We start from the raw sequence: 17629 nt of genomic DNA, 5'->3' as shown, positions 1-17629 counted from the left end.
TAGAGTTGTCACCCTTAGAATCTTTATTCTCAACTTAATAAGCCTTATCTTAGTACTCACAGTATCCCCTGCTGTTGTATGTCACAGTTTTTGCTTAACATTACATGGAGTAAACCTCAGGTGTGATATATTTGATCAAGTAAACCTTAAAAATTATTAGATGGAGTGTCGTGCAATGAAAACAGAAGTTGGCTGCAATTTTCTGTGATAAATCAGAGCCCACAATTGAAGGGTATTTATCTGAAAAGCCTGAAGTCAGTAAACCTTGATGTCTTGGCCAGGCTGGTCGTTAATGTTGGGCAGCGATAAATCCTGCGGGTGTATTAATGCTTCAAGGAGTGCTGCTGCTTACTCCATGGAGGGGTAACCCACAAGTGCAGAAGCAGCAGCTGTTTTGGAGCCCTGTGTAGGAGAATGCTGTCAGGAGAGAGGGAAGAAGGTTTAGGAGGTCCACCAAATGCGAATAATGATGATACTGGTAAGTGTCAGGCAAGACATGATTAATTTGAAAAGCATGTTGAGCTCTGCACAAATGAGTGATCTCTGTCCCTCAAACACAGCAGGGCTTTTTTTTTTTTTTTTTTTCCCTGAAACACACAGCTATGAAAGGAAAACTGAAAAATTGAATAGGAGAGTTAATGGTGGAGAAGGTCCAGAGCTGGGGGCTTGGAAACAAGTCCCTACAGCGCGAGGTGTTGCTGGTGGGAAACCGCCTTTATTTCATAGAATCCTGGAATGGTGTGGGTTGGAAAGGACCTTGAAGATCATCTCATTCCAACCTCCTACCATGGGCAGGGACATCTTCCAGCATCCCAGGGTGCTCAGATCCTGGCCTCGAACACACTTCCAGGGATTTGTGCCATTCGGTTTGGTTAAAAAGGACTGCAAGTAACCTGAATTTGGCATGATTCTGCAGCACTGAATTGTCTGTCTCCTGGACCAAAATTTGAAGAGTGGGTTGAATACAGTCCTCAGGCAGATACGCTGCCCATCAGACAGTAACTAAATCATTTCCAGGCTGGGTTACCACACTGCTCACTTGGACCAGAGTCCACGGCAAGACAGGGCTTGGCTGATCCGCAGCTTTCCTATGGGGCTGCCCTTCGTCCGTCAGGGATGTTTAACTTGTAAGAAGTAATAAGCTTAATAGGTAGACTTTATTTAATTATTAATGATCCCTTTCTGTCCTTACAGCTCATAAAACACCCTGTAGGTTGGCAAAACACTCATAATATTGATCAGGAGCCAGAGAGATATTTATTTCCTCTTCGCCCTGGCGCGCATAAATCGCGGTCCGTTCCCTCGTTGGGCGGGATTTACAGTGGACCCGTTTCTTCAAAGCTCTCAGTAATTAAGGAATAAATACCCATTGGTCTTTGTTTGCTGTCTGGAGCCCTCTTGTTTGCCAGGGACCTGGATATTCCCGGTGGGCTCGTGCCTTCCCCCTTAGCAACGCGGCCGGGCGGAGAGGCATGCGGGGCGCGGAGCCGCTCAGCTGCTCAGCGCTGCCTTTGCAATGCAGCAGAGGGGTCTTCTCCTGCAGAGAGAGAGGAAGCCCCTGTGTTTTCTCAGCATATTGTTCCCAGTTCCTCTTCCATGCCTCTCCTCCCAGTTCCTGCTTTGCTCAGAGCAGGAAGGCACTTTGGAAATTCCTTGCTGCTAGCCCCTTTCTTCTCACCCTCTCTTCTTCTCCCCCTTTTGCTGTTGCAATTAAAAGCATCATGAAACTTTCTCCAACATTTCAATCCTGCCCCCACCCTCCATGTTTTCCTTTTACCCATCCCAACGCTGCATCACCAGCCCTGTCCAAAGCAGTGCCATTTATTGGGATCATCACGGAGGGGGATGTTTAATAGGGAAGCCCCAGCACATCCAGCTGCCCAGCGCCGGTCATTAGGTGATATGTGCTCCTTGCGTGCTGGACCACGAAGCTAATGACACATCCTGGGGCTCTTCCAGGAGTTTGGGAGGTGCAGTGGGTTAGATTTACTTCATTTTCTTGGAAGAGACACATTAACCTTGTCAGCTGGCCAACAGGAGAGGAAATTTGGCAGAGCTCTTGCTGAGCTGGCCAGGTTACCACAGCGTTAAAAGGTTGTACTTCAGTGAGCAACCAGAAATGGCAACACACGGGCACAGCACCTGCACAGCCACCATGGAGACACCACTGAGAGGCCTCCTCTCTTACAGAATTAGCTCCTGTAGCAAGAGAGAAGAAAGGATGAAAAAATTTCAGGAGCTTTTCAGTGTTGTCAGAGGTGGGGAGGATAAAACTTCCCTTGAAAGTGCCTGTAGGGAGCCTGCTCTTATTTCTGGTGGTGGGAATTCAATGCTGTGCCATGGTAAATACCTGCTGTCCACTGTCTTTCTAATTCAACCTTTCAGAATTTGTTCCAGCTTTTTAACAAGTGGTGAGTAACTCTGGATAACGACATGACATTTTAGTCATCCTTTTAGTCATGCTTTGGGAAGAGCAAGGCTGCTCTTGTTCTGGAGCTGTGGAATTCTGATGGCAAGTTCCCAGGCTCTCCAGCCACGTGCCGTTGCCTACTCAGGCAGTTCTGGGTCGCTGCATGAACACGACTTTTTCTCCCACCCTTCATGTTTGCCTGCTGGTGTCACTCCACCGAATATATGTGAGGGACAAATGGGGGTGAAGGCAGAGGTAAATGGGAGCGAGGAGGAGTTAGGATGGAGAGTGGATACCGGCTAGATGAGGCTTCTGATGGGATTTGTAGGGTGGAAAACCCAGTGCACCACATGATGGGGCTGAGCTGTGTGGGATGTGGGCTCCTCAAAGAGCATCTCGAGTGCAAGCCCACGGCTGGGGAACGCAGTGCAGCTCCCAGAGTGAGTCTGTGCTGGAAGCAAATCTGCTTCTTCTCTTCTCTGATGGTCCCTGCTCACCCTCCCCCCTTCCAGTGCCCAGTATTTATGTTTCCACATAATAATGATGTGATGTGGCTGGCAGAGTAATTTAAATAATTGGACATTATCTTGAGAAGCAAGCACCTAATTAGATCAAAATAAACGGAGTACTGAAATTTTCATCTGTTTCTAATAACCTTTTACCTTTGTACAGTGTTGCTGCTGCAGCAGGGGTTTCGTTATTCACACCACTGCGTGTTCTTGGGGTTCACGAGTGATGGAAACTCCTGCAGGAGCAGAGCTTGGTGGCACTTTCTGGACAAGATTGGTGACTCATTCCTGGTTCTGTAGAGTGTTTTACTGTATTTTCCCCTTGTATGAGGGGCAAACACAGTGAGATTTGGAGTCTGTACCAGCAGACACAGATCAAGGTTTGAATGCAGATATTTAGAGAGAAAAGGCTCAAAGAACATCTGACCTTAGGGCTCTGTTGTTCATTTCTCTAAGTTTATCTAGGAGCTTATAATCTATTTTGCTGCATATGAGGAAGAGGCAGCTCAGACCTGCTCCGGTGTTTGGTGTCATTGGGACCATCAGAGCATGTGAAGATGTTTCTTCTACAGCAGTCCAGCTTTGATTTGGTCCTGAGACAAGGACTCCAGTGCTGAAAGTTCACTGAAAAGAGTCTTGGTTTGGCTTTGGCAACTACAGCTGGAAGTGTCTGGTATGGAGAGGATCATTTAGAATTGCCAGGATTGCAATTAAGGGAGAAAAAGAGGGAAATATTTACTAGCCTTTATTTTAGGGACTGGTTCAGTGCCTTTCTCCTGATGAGTTGGTCTCCCTCACACTTCCTTGTGCTCTTATTCAGTTGATTTATTTAAAGGTATGTCAGTGCTGGCTGAAATGAAACACTGTGCCTCCTCTTCCTGCTTATTGCTGACCGCTCCAATAATTCATTTTTTAGCTCATTAACTAACAGGGGATGTGAGCAGTGGTCCTCCGGGGAACTGCAACGAGGCTAAGTGATCTACTGCTGACAACTCTGCTCTTGGACTGGCCTTCCTTGGGGGAGATGAAACCTCAACCAAGGCAAGCTGTGGATCCCAGAAGTGAAACTGGGGCATCAGAGCAACAATTGCAGCATTTATGTCTTCTTGTCAGGGTTTCTGAGATTATTGTGAGTGGCAGACCTGCAGCGGTCTCCCAGGAAAGTCCCCGGGACTTCCCATCCAAATTAAATGGTTTGTGCCAGAGATGGAGGCAGGATGGTTGTGGACATTGGCTTTCTAGATGCTCACTGGAAAGCAGTTCCTGTGTGTTGTGGCTGTCCATGAGGTGTAGTCCAGTGTGCTTTTCCTCCTACCTCTGGTGAGGTTTTGTTTTCGACCCTAACATCCAAATCTTCCTTGTGCCCAGTTTGTACTGTTGAAAAAGACCTGAATCTCACTCCATACTGATGTCAGTGATGTGCTGCCCCAAATGTCTCTGAGGCCTCTGAAGCACCTTTATTTTGATTTATAGTTCCACCACAACTTTTGATGTGACTGCAAAGGTGGAACTGCGCCTTACTGAGTGAATTCACTTGGTGCCCAGCACTGGGGCAGGTGGCAGCACATTCCCCTTCCTGTGACATTGGCTTCTAAAGAGTTTCCTGTTCTTTCCCCAGCCTTTTGAGGCAGCAGGACAAAACTGAGCAGGACTGGGGCATCCCTATCTCTTTCTTGCATCCTTCCAGGAGCATCAGGGTTGCCCATGTGATGCACAGCAAATGTGAAATTCATGCTGATAGATTGGTGAACCAGCAGCTCCAAGCTTTGAGAGCCTGCCTGAAGTAAGCAGTTATTCTCTCTGTTTAGCATCACTATTATAATTTAGGCTGAATGCTGATTGGAAGTGGAACACTAGTGTCAAACAGCTTTTTTTCCCAATAGAACGGGACATTTTCCTGAACCACGGCAATCACAGCAACTTTTGATCTGATAGGAGTCAAAAGTTTCTCTCACTTCAAAGATGGTGTGGGGGAGAGGGAGATTAATTTACAGACCCTTGACTAAGCTAAAAAAAAATAATACTTACATATATGAGGAATATTTTGCCTTTAGGATGTATGGTCATATGAAAAATAAATTCCCAGAGCCCTGGTGTGTGTTACTGTGGGTGAACAGCGCAGGTTGAATCACCTCATTTTCAAGTCTGGCATGTTTTAAACGTTGGTTATATTCTCAATACCTCTGTGTGCGTTTAAAAATCATGTGAGATCTTTGGTAACATCCTTGAAGATAATCTAGCTGGATACTGGGAGCACAGCTGTTGCAAGAATGCCCATTTTATGATAGATAATTACTGGTTACTTTATCCCTTTCGTGGCACTGGTTCTAGTTTGGCTTTTTACCTTAAAAAATGTAATTAGAAAAACCATGAATTAAAGATTTTGATAACAGAACTCCTTTTCTTCCTTCTCTCCATCTGGAATACCTGCAGCGATACTCCATTTATCAGATCCTGCCATCAAAGGTTAATTTGCAACTGCCCAAATGGGTTGTGGAAGGGGTTTTTTTGTGTGTCTTTTAGCTTGCAGGAGTCACTCAGAGGCTTGAGGTAAAGGAAGCACTCTCTGTGTTAATTTTCTGTTTGCACTTTTGCTCTGAAGAAAAGCCCTGGCCCTGTTTGTGGGGCAAACTGTGGCCGGGCAGGGAAACTGTGCCTGCTTTGGGAAGATGTGCCTGAAAGCATCCAGGCAGGTCACAGCAAGGTCACTCCGCATGTCCCAGGAAATGATGCAAAACTAATCCAGATTTGCTGGTGGAAGGAGATGTTTACATAAGTATTTAAAAACAGATTAGGGCTAACCTGACACTAGATTACTGGGAGCAGTGTAAACACGACTGAATGGCGTAAACAGAGCTTGGCCTTTTGTACTCCGGAGGAGAGAATCTGTCACCAGGACCCAGTTGCCTGGCTCAGGTGATGTTTGTGGTTTTCACAGGCTGAGCAGATTACCTGGGGGACCTCTAAATGGGACTTTGTCTAGGGCTGCTGCTCTCAGATCGTGTAATTGTATGGTAATTTTTGAAATGACGAGTGGAGGGCCTTGTTTGTAGTCCTTGTTCTGCTGTAACCTGATAGCACCAAAAAGCTTCTGATGGTTCTTTGATATATCAGGAGGAAAAGGTGCTTCAAAGCAATGGTTTGAATTTGGGGAAAACCAGAAGAATCATCCTTGGGAACATTACTCAGCTTGGAGAGGGACAAAGCCCCCATTTGGTTACTTCTGGTCTGGGGTACAGAAATTGGGTGCATTTTTTTACAGTGCATTTTCCAGCCTTGAAGTGGAACCTGGCTGCTTGTTGTGTCTTTGGTCTTTGTGACAGCGAGGGCTCTTGCCCTGACCTCGTGCTGGCCCAGGGCTTTTTAAGACCTCTGGCTGTTGTGATCCTACAGCCCCGTGGGCACAGCATCCATCAAGGACGATCTCGAGCACTGGAACAGTAAGGTGGACACCACAAATATTGCTAAAAATATAAGGTTTGGGTGAACTGCTCCTAAGGTTTGGGTGAGCTGTTCCTGTGAGGGTTTTCTTGACATAAATTTGAAAGGGGAAATGCCCTCCTTGTTGGTTGAGCACTGCTGGCTGCAACAGCAGGTGAGCGTGACCTGTCCCCTCTGGCTTCCCTAGGGAAGAAAAAGAGCTCTGGATACGCGCCAAGTACGAGCAGAAGCTCTTCCTCGCCCCACTGCAGTGCCTGGAGCTCTCTCTGGGCCAGCATCTCCTGAGGGCCACGGCCGAGGAGGACTTGCGGACGGTGATCCTGCTGCTGGCCCATGGCACGCGGGAGGAGGTGAACGAGACCTGCGGGGACGGGGACGGGCGCACGGCCCTGCACCTGGCGTGCCGCAAGGGGAACGTGGTGCTGGTGCAGCTCCTCATCTGGGTAAGGACGGGCTGCGGACACGGCGGGGCCGGGGCTGCGCCGTGGCCCTCGGCAGGACGGGCCAGAGGGCTCCGCAGGGACCATGGCCCCAGGGTGGGTGTTCCTCACTGCACGCCTTCACGGGACGGTGCAAGAGCATGTTTCTGCCTCTCTGCTGCTTGTTGGAAAGCGAAGGAGAGCATGGGAAACGAGGAAGGAGAGATTCCCTTAGCTCGGAATCTGCTGGGGCAAATTTTGTCCCATGCATGAGTCTCCCTCCCTCGAGAAACATTTTTACCGTACGTGGCTCAGTGCTGCCGTGCTCGTGGTGTCAGGCCGCTCCCTCATCCTCCCTTGCATCCAACCCCAAATCCCCTCCCGAAACGTTCACGCCACAGCCCCAGCAGCTCCCCTCTTGTCGCCCCACAGTACGGCGTGGACGTGATGGCGCGCGACGCCCACGGGAACACGGCGCTGGCCTACGCCCGCCAGGCCTCCAGCCAGGAGTGCATCGACGTGCTGCTGCAGTACGGCTGCCCCGACGAGCGCTTCGCCCTCATGGCCACCCCAAACCTGTCCAGGAAGAACAACAACCGCAACAACAGCGGCGGGAGGATGCCCACCATCATCTGAGGGGAGCTCGCTCGCGCGTTCGCTGACCCCGGTCACGTCCGCAGCCTCACATTCCTCCATCCCCATCGCAGCGCCGCTCTGTGAGTCCGGTACCTCTCCTTCTCCCTTTTCCCTCCGGTCCATCCCGAGCGCCAGGCGGGACGTGGGGAGCGCGGGGGCCGAGAGGAGCGCGGGGGCCGCGGGCAGGCCGGCGTTTCAGTGCCCGCCGCGGGGCCGCGCCGGACAGCGCGCGTGGCACCGGCACCGGCACCGGCACCGCCCCGGGACACACAGCACCGCCAGGGACGGGCCGGGGGAGAGGCCAGCCGGAGCAGAAGGAAGGAAAGAAGGAAGGAAGGAGAGACGGTGACTTTCCCTAAGTGACAGTGAAGCACATCAGAACATTTCACCTCTACGGAACGCGGCGACGCCTGGATTTCCATTCTCTTCTCCTGAAGAGCTTGACGGCATAAATCAGAAGCAAGCACAGAGTTTGTCAGGTTTGAAGCTCCTATGATGGTATGTGTCAAATCAGTTGTAGCTAATCTGTCCGGGGAGAATACTGGCTTCATTACACTTGTATAGTTGAGTTCTTCCAGCATTACTGCTGTTTAATAGAACATGATTAGTCATCACGGAGAAAAAAGCATATTAGCTGAGGAGGTAGTTACATGGCACGCTTCGGTGATTGCTTGGATGTGATTGCAATATTCTTAGAAGCATCATATTATCTCAGACATGTTCTTTCGAGCCCTTGGAGCCCTCCTTTCTAAATTCACTGTCATAATTTAGTATCTGTTTAATTTTTCAGTCCAAAGAGAGGAAATGAGTTGCTGAGTGTTATTTGACTGCAGTCTCCTTGGTGTAAAAACAAAATGGAAAAAATAAATAAGAGTAAGCCTGAAACACAAAAAGGAATAATGAATACCACTATGGAAAACAACATTTCAAGTACGTTTGGTGAAATTAATAAATGCATTAAAGGCTAATTTTTTTTTGCTATGTTTTCAGCCAGCTGAAATACATTCTGTCATTTTGCCAAGGTAAATTGTGTTGAGTTTTTGGTCACTCCTGTGATGCATTGCCTAACTTATACAGATTTTTGTATTGTGTCTCTAGATTCTATGTATTTAAAATCTATTTGAATAAAGAAACGACCGTAAATATACATTGATTTTTTTTTTTTTTTGTACAGAAAATGACATCTCTGTTAATTTATAAACTGTAATGGATGTGAGCTAAATAATGTGCAACTAGTTGGGATCTGTGGGTTACAGATCATTATTGTACATTGATAACATTCCCAGCAGTGAACTCTTCTTTCCAAAGCCTGTGAGGAACGACATATCAGAAGGAGATCAGGGAAGGAAAAAAAGCCTGTGAGACCTTTCAGAAAGGAGAAAAGAGGCTGTTCCTCAGCGCTGTAAATATATTTTACTCCAGAAGTCAGGAAGCTTTCACAAGCCAAGACAAAAAGCCCCATTCTGGCTGGGGGAAGATCAGATTTGATTAAGTTCAGAATTGATAGCCTTCACCACGGCGGGCAGGGCACGGCTGCGCTCCCTCCCAGCCCGGCTGCTTTCGGCAAGAAAAATGGCTTGTGGAAGTGACCTGGACAGTTCATTTCAATTCCAAGTTTCAGTACTTGATTGGGTTATTTTGGTCTTACATCCCAGCTTCTCCTGCTTCCCACTAGCAGGATCCTGGCGTGGGAAAGCGGTTTTGGCAGGCAGAAAAGTTGATTTTCTTTTTTTTCTTTTTTTTTTTCTTTTTTTTCTTTTTTTTTTTCTTTTTTGAAGTGGCATATGGCAATGTGAGGATGGGGGCATGGTTTATCATGAAGAAAGTTGAAAACTCAACTGAATTCAATGGCAAAGGAGCAATTATGTGAAGGCAGTGAGGTGCACACAGCAGAGTGATTTGCAGATCGACCTGCTCCTGTGTATTTCCCAGGCCTTCAGTGGTGCTCTTCCTTGGGGCTCTGGCTTTCATCCAGCACACAAATGGGAGGAGCAGTTGCTAAATAAACTGAATGTGGACAAAATGTGAAGGAAGAAATCCAATGTGGTTATCTTAAGGAAAACCAAAAAAATGAGACATTACGGATTTGAGGCAAAATTGTGGCTGAAAAACGAGCCTTGATGTGGAAGCACAGGAATATTGACCAGCTTCTCCTCTTTGATGGTGTTGTCCTTTTGTACTTTGTTGTTTTCTAGACCTTTGAGTATCTGGGGGGAGGGAATCTTTCTCCAGCCAGCCTAGGCTGACTGCACCAGACACATCCCTTCCCACTGGGATACTTCTAAATATTTGATTTAATTTTTTTTAATTCAGAAAAGGTGTCTGTTTGAACTGCCGTTTCTCCACCATTCCTGACATTTGGTACTTACAGGTGGTCCCTCAGGGAGGGGACAGCCCAGCTGATGTGCAGCTGAAGGGGATGCTGTGAAACCCCCTCTGTGTGCTGGTGCTCAGGAGCTTTGCCACAGCAGGGATTCAGGAATGGCAATCCCAGAGGTGCTAGAGCTCCCTCCTGTTCTCCCCAGCAGCATCCAGGGCATTTGTATCCCAAAAACCAAGTCCAGTGTTTCAAACCCACAGTGGGCAGGGTTCAAAGTGCACATTCCGTTTCAGAGCTGGGGTTTTTTCCTGATTGAGATGATTTTCTGTACATTGATTAATGCTCTCTTTGGGCCACCTTCCTCTGACAAGACTGGGGGTGATATTTGAGAAACAAGGGCAACTAGGCAGATTGCAGGTAGACAAATTTCGTGGTCCTTTCCTAAAAATCTTCTGATGGCAGCCCTTGAAAAAGCACAGAACATTTTTAGGAGAGGAAATTCCAGTGTGTTGCAGGAAAATTATGCATCCAGACAAGCCAAGTGATACTTTAATTAAGTGGTAACACGGTCGCTTTTAGCCTAAACATGGCTTTCCCATAACTGTTGGCGTAACTGTTGGAGCAGTGTGGATGTGGGGGTCTGTGTGGAGGATTCCCAACCCTGCACATGGCAGAGCTCCCTTGGAAGGTCAGGAGATCCCAGAATATCCTGAGCTGGAAGGGACCCTCTGGGTGAGGTCACCCAGGGCCATTGTCACCGAGTCACTCCTTGCAGGGTGGAGGACAGGGGGGAAAGGCAGGATCTGTGGCTGGATCCTGGTGGGGCTTGGCTTTGAGAGCTCCACAGGCTTTTCAGGGGCTGTGTTTGCACTTTGCAGAGGCTGCTCTTGGAGCCATCAAGCTGCAGAATCGGGCAACCTCTCCTGGCACTTGGAGATCCCACAGGAATGTTGTTCCTGTTTCTTTCACTCCGTTCTCCCACCCCTTTCCCGCTCCTTGTCTCGTGTTTAGCTGCTCTTGTTGCTTTTTTGGAGCCCTCTTGCCAGGCTGTTCACAGCCTTAGAGCAGGTTGGGAACAAAACAAGCCCTAACTGTGAGCCAGTCCATGAGAAATCCCAGCAGAAACCCAGCAGCCAAAGCTGTTTTCTCTAAACGGAGTCTGCAGCAGTGGTTGTCATTGCACCCCCCCATCCTTCCCCTCATCCCAGATACCCTGAAATCCCCCCTTCCTCTGCACTTTATCCACAACTAAAACACTAGAAGCCAGTCAGCTATTGGTGTTTCCTTATTTCCTCCTCTCTTTGGCTAATTGCTGTGGAATTCAGTTGGATGTGTCACAGCTGAACCTGGATTTTGCCGGGGACAGTTGACTTCTTGTTCTTCATGAAGAAGAAAGACCCAACCTTGGGAAAATTCAGGGTTCTCCCCTAAATGCAGATTTGACCAAGTGCTCCCATTACCAGATTTCCAATTTTGATGGTTAAAAAAAGGAGCAGGAAAAAAAATTATAAAAAGCTTGGAGAACCTTGGTGCTGCTTGGAAATCCAGGTGAGCTCCTGGAAGGTGGAGAGGATTTTGAAGCATCTGGGTGCAGTGTAAAATAACCATGTAAACATTAACATTGTGTAATTCGCTGTCTTGTCCCCCTTCCCTTAAATTATTTGTGTTAGTGCAAGAAAAATAAAAAGCTTTAGCTGCACTTGGAGATTTCCCTGGGCCAGAGAAGGCCGAGTCACGTAGGGAGAAGAGTCGAGGTGGGAATGCAGATCCAGGTTTGGAAGTGATCTCCGGCACTGTAATGTAGAATAATTAGATTATATGGGGTTGGAATAGCTTCAGCTTTTATATTTGTATGGAGATCGGGAGAAATTAAGTAATTTGTAGTTTCTAGTATAAAGTAGTGGTAGTGGAGACAAGCACAGATTTCACAAGGGGGTCCCCCAGGGGCCCTTCCCAAACGTCTCGGGGAGCCGCCTTTGCACCTTAACAGGGATGGTTGTTGGTGAAATGGTCATTTCATGTTTGGTTACGTGGTTCTTGTCAGAGGGGGGACTCGAGGACAGCGTTGGGGACCAAACTTGGAGGCAGCTTGGTTGGAGAGGAGACAACTTCCCCATCCTCATCTCGTTGTCAGGCATCTTCCTTCCCCCACCAAGGGGTTGCTACAGCAATCCTTAGGTGGGATCTCTGCCTGTTGGGCCTGCATCCTCAGTTCCACCCCTTCCATTCTTGATGATTTGTGGGTAAAATTTACTGCGTAGAAAACCTGGTTTTGGATGTTCTTGTGTTTGCTGCACAACAGGAAAAAAAAAAAAAAAAAACCAAAACCGCTGCGGAGTAAAGTTCTTTTCAAGGTAGAAAAGAAACACTGAACTACCCCAAATTCAGAGGTTCTGCAGTGAGTTTTGAATTCTAAGCTCCCAGAAGAAGAAGGTTGACTTGAATGGTTTTATTGGAAAATAATCTCCTGTTTAAAAAAAATAATAGAGGTCATAGAGTAAAACATCCAGAGCTGTAGATGGGTGAATTTGTTGGTTTAGGATATTTGTAGGTTTTGCTTTGTTGTTTAGCATGGGCCAGTTTTTACAGTAAATATTGGGACAATTTACCTTGAGTTGACTGAGCCTGTCCCACGCTTTAAAGGGAGGTTTGAGGGGTTTTGGCCAGGATTGTCAGGAGCTGTGAATAGTTCACGTTTAGAGAGGGGAATTGCATGATTTCTGAAAAGTAAAAGGTCGGTTTGGGGGTTTTTTTAGGGCCATCTTCAGCCCAAAATTGCCAAGCATGTTTCTGGCCCCATGTTTTGTTTCAGGATGACAGCAAGATGTGGGTGAATCAACTCCCATAGTTTACTACCATGTTCAGGGGGGAGAATTTTGCTTGTGGGTGGATAAAATAAAGATGTCTTTGTGCATTTCAGCAGTTTTAACCTCTTCATCTCCCCGTGCCTGCCTGTATCCCAAACCCCCATGGCGCGCTGGGTTCTGTGGGCAGGCAGAGCCTCAGCTTCCCCTCAGCCATGCATTTTCTGGATGTGTTTTTTTTTAGCTTCCAGTGCTAAGGATTGGCTGTTTAGCAGTGCTTCAGAGCTACTAATTTTTTACATTTGTGTGTTCTGTGCAAAATGTGAAGGGGGTGGGTGGGGGACCCTTCAGAGGTCTCATGGCATGCCTTGGGGGTGGTGGCCACGTTGCTTGCTGGCAGTGAATGCACCCTGCTCTTCCCTGCTTGTCAGAACTGATCCATGTGGGAATTTTGTTGTTCCTGAGAGCTGAAGTAGCTGAAAACACTTCCCTGGTCTTCAGGAATTGCAGGGTACGAGGAGGAAAACCCCTCCCAGAGACAGCTCGTCCACATCTCCAAACCCCAAATTCCTCCTGCAGGACCCAAGAAGGGTTTTGGTGCTGAATGTGGGGTTTTTTGGCATCCCAAATGTAGGAGTTGAGCTGAGTTGAACCGATGGGTGACGTGCAGCCAGGGTGTCCTGAGCCCTCGGGTGTCTCCTGGAGGTCACTTTGCGCTTGCTCTGTGTGTGTGTGTGCGGTGCCTGCTCCTCACACTGCTCAGGGGCTGTGGGAATGCCCCGGTCAGGAGCTGCAGCAGCCTTTGGTGGGATGTTTTTCCCAGCTGGAGTCAGACCTGCCACTTCCCAGGAGGCAGGATGGGGGATGCTGGCTTGAGGGATGGAGAGGTGCAGGGAGATGAGGTCCAGGCTTGCTGCAGCCTCAGAGGTTTTCCAAAAATCCAATTCCTTCAGGCAGCAACATTCAGCTTGAGAAAACCTTGAGCTCGGCCTCCAGGACTGGAGGGGAGACATCCCCCCATTTGCTGGTGAGGGCCCTGGGAGTGGGAAGCTCCAGGGCAGGAGATTCTGAAGCTAGAAAGGAGAGAGTCTTGCACTTCAGAGGCCCTTTTTAATACCAATTTGCTTGAGGCTCATCTTTCTGGCTGAACCCGAGTGTGGGACCACTGAGCTGTGGGAGATTCAGCGGCACTTGGGCTCCTGCTGCCTTTTGGGGCTTTTGGGATAACAGGGAGATGTTTCCAGGTGAGATGTTCCTAAGAGCTGTCTCCAGCTGGGTTCTTGCCCAAGGGCAGCTCCTCATCCCTCCCTCCACGTGTTCTTGGCCATGACTGGCTCCAAGATTTTGCTGTGAGGGTGCTACAAACCTCAGGTGCTGCAGTCTGGGGACAGCTGAGCCGGTGTTGTTGACACCATCTCTACCCTGGCTTTGGTCTCTTGTCCTTCCAGGGGCAATCCACAGGGAGAGGGCAAGGAAGGAGCTGTGGAGAGAGCCGTGGCTGGCTGTGTAGAAGCAAAGGGAGGATCTTTCATTTCCCACTCCTTCAATTCCTTTGAAGTGCTGTGGAAAACCTGCCCAGTGTTTTTTCCTGAGGTAACCAGGGACTCAGCTGGATTCTCCACCGAATCTGCAGAGGAAAAGAGGATGTTCCCATCCTCTGAGAGCGCACAGCTCCCTGCTCGTCCCAGGTGTCCGGGGCTTGGCCCAGCTCCCTGTCACTGTGTCACTGTCAAGGGCACCTTTCACTGGCACACTGCATGTGGTGCACAGACTGAGGGGTATTTGGGGCAGGAGCATCTCCTAAAACACCAGGGACTCATTTTGTGATGTTCTTGACTCACCTTGGAATGGCCAAGAGCTCGGATCTGCAGCTCCTGCTGCCTTAAAACCCCTGGGCTTCAGCAGGATTTGGGCATACCCCAGCTCCAACCTGCAAAGGCTGGATTTTGTGTTCAGCCCCCAAATCTTCCAGGTCTTTCCGCTTTGTGGTGTTTGTCTTTCCAGTAGAGTAGGGAGGGAGCCCAGGTGAGTAGCAGACACCTGCTCAGGGTAGAGGCAGGAGATACCTAGCACATGGCAGGCTTCATAGCAAGTTTGGGTTGTTGGGGTTTGGGTTTTTTTGTTTGTTTTCTGTTTCTGTAAATAATAATGTATAAATGATGACGAGACAGTGTGGAAATTCTAAAAAAAAAAAAAAAAAAGGCAAAAAAAGGTCTTTTGTTGTTGTTTTTATATTACCTCATCCAGCAAGTTTGTTTTACAATGACTCAATGATGCTTTATTTATATTGTTTGTACTGTAATTAAACCAATTGACAAACATTTCACTTTGCTTGTTGTTTCCTATTATTTGGGTTTGATTAAGTATGCCAGTTTGTATTATGTTCCCCTTTCCTCTCTCTGTCTCTCTACACGTCGAGATTTTTTGTGTCAGCTGTACAGTATTCTGAAAAATTAAAATAAAAATAAAAACTAAAAAAAAAAAAGGAACAAAAAAGCTGTAAAGTACTGCAGAGAGAGGCTGTTATATTGTATAGGTCTCTTTCTAATAAAGACAAGAAAACTTGTTGGTCGCAGCTTGTTCTTTGCCTGAGTCTTGGTGCTTCCTCCTCCTGTGGCTGCTCAGGTCCTGTCACTCTTTGCCAGCAATAAAGATGAAGGATTGTCCAGGACCTGGGATGGCAGAAGAGCCAGTAATGGTGCGAATTGATAAATTAAAAAGCAATAAGTCAGCTGGGCCATAATGGGTGTATATCTAAGAGTTCTGAAAGTGCATGTGGAGTGAGTGACAGGTCTCCCAGCCAAAAATATGGGAGCTTTCATTAAAAACAGTTATTCTCCCCCGAGGAAGGGAGCAGTAAATGTTGCACCTTGGCTTTAAGACTCTCTGGAGGGGATCCAAGGAATTAGGCTGGGAGCGGTTACATCTGTATCTGCTAAATTGGTCCAAATGATCATTTAAAGTAAGAATAATAAAACATCTCTAAGGTCAGGATGTGGCATGGCCTAATCACTTCTTTGGAGGGAAATGGTGGCTCTCCATGAGGCTCCTCTGAAGCAGCTCAAAGCCCTGAACAATGGGCAGCTGATTGACATTTATTTACAGTTTAAGAGGTCCTGTCCCAAGTACAACCCCTGGAGAAATCAGAATCTAAGCAGGGTCAAGGAGAAGACAAACAGGAGGTGATGGAGAGGGGAGCAGGAGGTGATGGGTTTTCACCAGGGCAGACTGGGAACTCACTGGAAAGGTCCCTGCAGGAAAAAAATTACATAATGTTGGCAGAGCTGTGTGGTCCTTGGAGAACAGCAGGTAAGATTCCATAAATGTGCATTGAAACGGGGGGAAATGGTGATTTAAAGGTGATTTAAACAACCCTGGTGCCCTGGTGTGAAGAATGGAATGAGACATTTTAGATCTACATGGGCAGCGCAGAGAGAGAGCCAATGCTGTGGTTTGCCCAGTCTGTGCTTGTCTCACAGAGAAATTAGGGGTGCTCAGAGATGAGGAAAGGTGGGAAAAGTGGGGGTTTTCCCTCAAAAAGAGGGAGAAGCAGCAGATCTTGCACCTGATGCAGTCCTGATGATCTCAAAGCCACCCAGGAGGGACAAGATGCCCCAGAGGGCATCAGTGGAGATCCTGCTCCAGAGAAAACCTGGCCAAGGTTGGAACGGTGAAATTGTATCCTCGTGGTCTGAGTGAAGCTGCCACAGCCTGGGATTTGGGGGTTTGGGATTTATCTTCTCAGCCTGCTGTGCCTTCACCTAAATCTGTCCATCCCTCATTGCCCATCCAGCCTCCCACCTCTCCTGTCCCACGGGGGTTTGGGGGAACTTTCCTGTTTCTTTCCCTGCTCTGCCTTCCCAAGTGCTCCAGGGAGGATCCAGCAGCACCATGGGTGATGAAAAGCCACAGGACTGCTTGTGGATGTTCCTTTTTCCCCCCTTTTTTGGGGTGACGTGGCTGGTTTGGCACGCAGCATCTGCAGCCCTTTGTTCCTGCAAGGTTTCCCCACCCCGTCCAACCCCCAGCACCGAGGCAGGAGGTGGTGCTTTGTGTTCTCCCCTTCTGGATTTGAAATGTGAACTTCCAGCCTGGGAGAACTCGGTTTGGATTCCCCCTGGGTGTAAAGCTGTAGTAGTGCTCCTTTTTTTAGGAACCATCCGTCCCTCCCCTCCTTTGCTCTCCTGAAGGGATGTGGGTTTTGATTCTGTGATGGGCACGGCTGGCTGCTCTCTCTCCCTAACAACCCTCCTAAGATCTGGCTTCTCCTGGAAGATCGTGGTGCTCAGGGATGGTGGAGCAGATTTAAGGATGTCTTTCATGCCCACGTTCCTCACCTTACCCCGAGCCCACCCCTGTGTACCCCCGAAACGCTCCCAGCTGGTGGCATTCACTGATGCCTTGGGAAAAAAGAAAATATCCTGCAGCAAAGCAATGGGGGTCAGGAGGAGGTTCTGATGGAAAACTCTTGATTCCCGTAATGGGAGTGGGGGAAACAGCCCCTTTTTTCTTTTTTTTTTTCCTTTTTTTTTTTTTTTTTTAAGAGAAAAAGTAATTCCTAAAGAGCCCAAACTGTTGTTCTGCCGTAAGGGCCTCGCTGTGCATTTCCACTCTTGCCTCCAAAGGATTCACTCTGATGGATGCTGGGAGCACCAGCTCAAGGAAGCTTCTCCAGAGCCCAGAAGATTCTCACTCCATAGGTACCACCTGCTTTTAGCCCTCATCCAGGACATTCCCAGGGCACTTCTGCTGCTTTTTATTTGGTTTTTTTAATACAAATCCAAATTGGTGTTAGGGGAGCGATGGGATGAGGATGGGAAGCTCAGAGGTGGTGCAATGAGGCTGACGCTTCCTGATAAACAGCTTTGTTTTCCAGGAGAGACCCAGATCCACCTGTTTTTTAAACAAAAACGTTTTATGCTCCGTGGAGGTCAGGTAAGAATGGCCTTAAAGAGCCAGATCTCTATTTCTCCACCTGTGGCCAAAAGCCAGAGCTGGAGGTGTCTGAAATCTGATTTTATGGGGGTTTACTGTGGGTTTCCCCAGCCTGGAACTTGAAAATTCAGGGACTTCCGAGTCACCTGTTTCCA

At 48.1% G+C, this 17629-nt stretch overlaps 1 protein-coding gene across 13 annotated transcripts in view; it reads left to right on the top strand.

Moving 5' to 3' along the window:
• The window catches only part of AGAP1 (ArfGAP with GTPase domain, ankyrin repeat and PH domain 1), a 307825-nt gene extending 292711 nt beyond the window's left edge, over nucleotides 1–15114 (top strand). For all 13 annotated transcript variants that reach the window (XM_030277040.4, XM_030277043.4, XM_030277041.4 and 10 more), the window contains 2 exons: nucleotides 6548–6803; nucleotides 7212–15114. In XM_030277040.4, coding sequence (XP_030132900.1) covers nucleotides 6548–6803; nucleotides 7212–7415 — 460 coding nt within the window. In that variant the 3' untranslated portion in view covers nucleotides 7416–15114. The remainder of the gene's footprint in view (nucleotides 1–6547; nucleotides 6804–7211) is intronic.
• Nucleotides 15115–17629: the final 2515 nt, after the last annotated feature.

This window comes from Taeniopygia guttata, chromosome 7 (assembly GCF_048771995.1).
Source record: "Taeniopygia guttata chromosome 7, bTaeGut7.mat, whole genome shotgun sequence".
Lineage (NCBI taxonomy): Eukaryota > Metazoa > Chordata > Aves > Passeriformes > Estrildidae > Taeniopygia > Taeniopygia guttata.
Note: the sequence above shows the minus strand (reverse complement) of the source record. Positions and strands in the feature narration are given on the sequence as shown.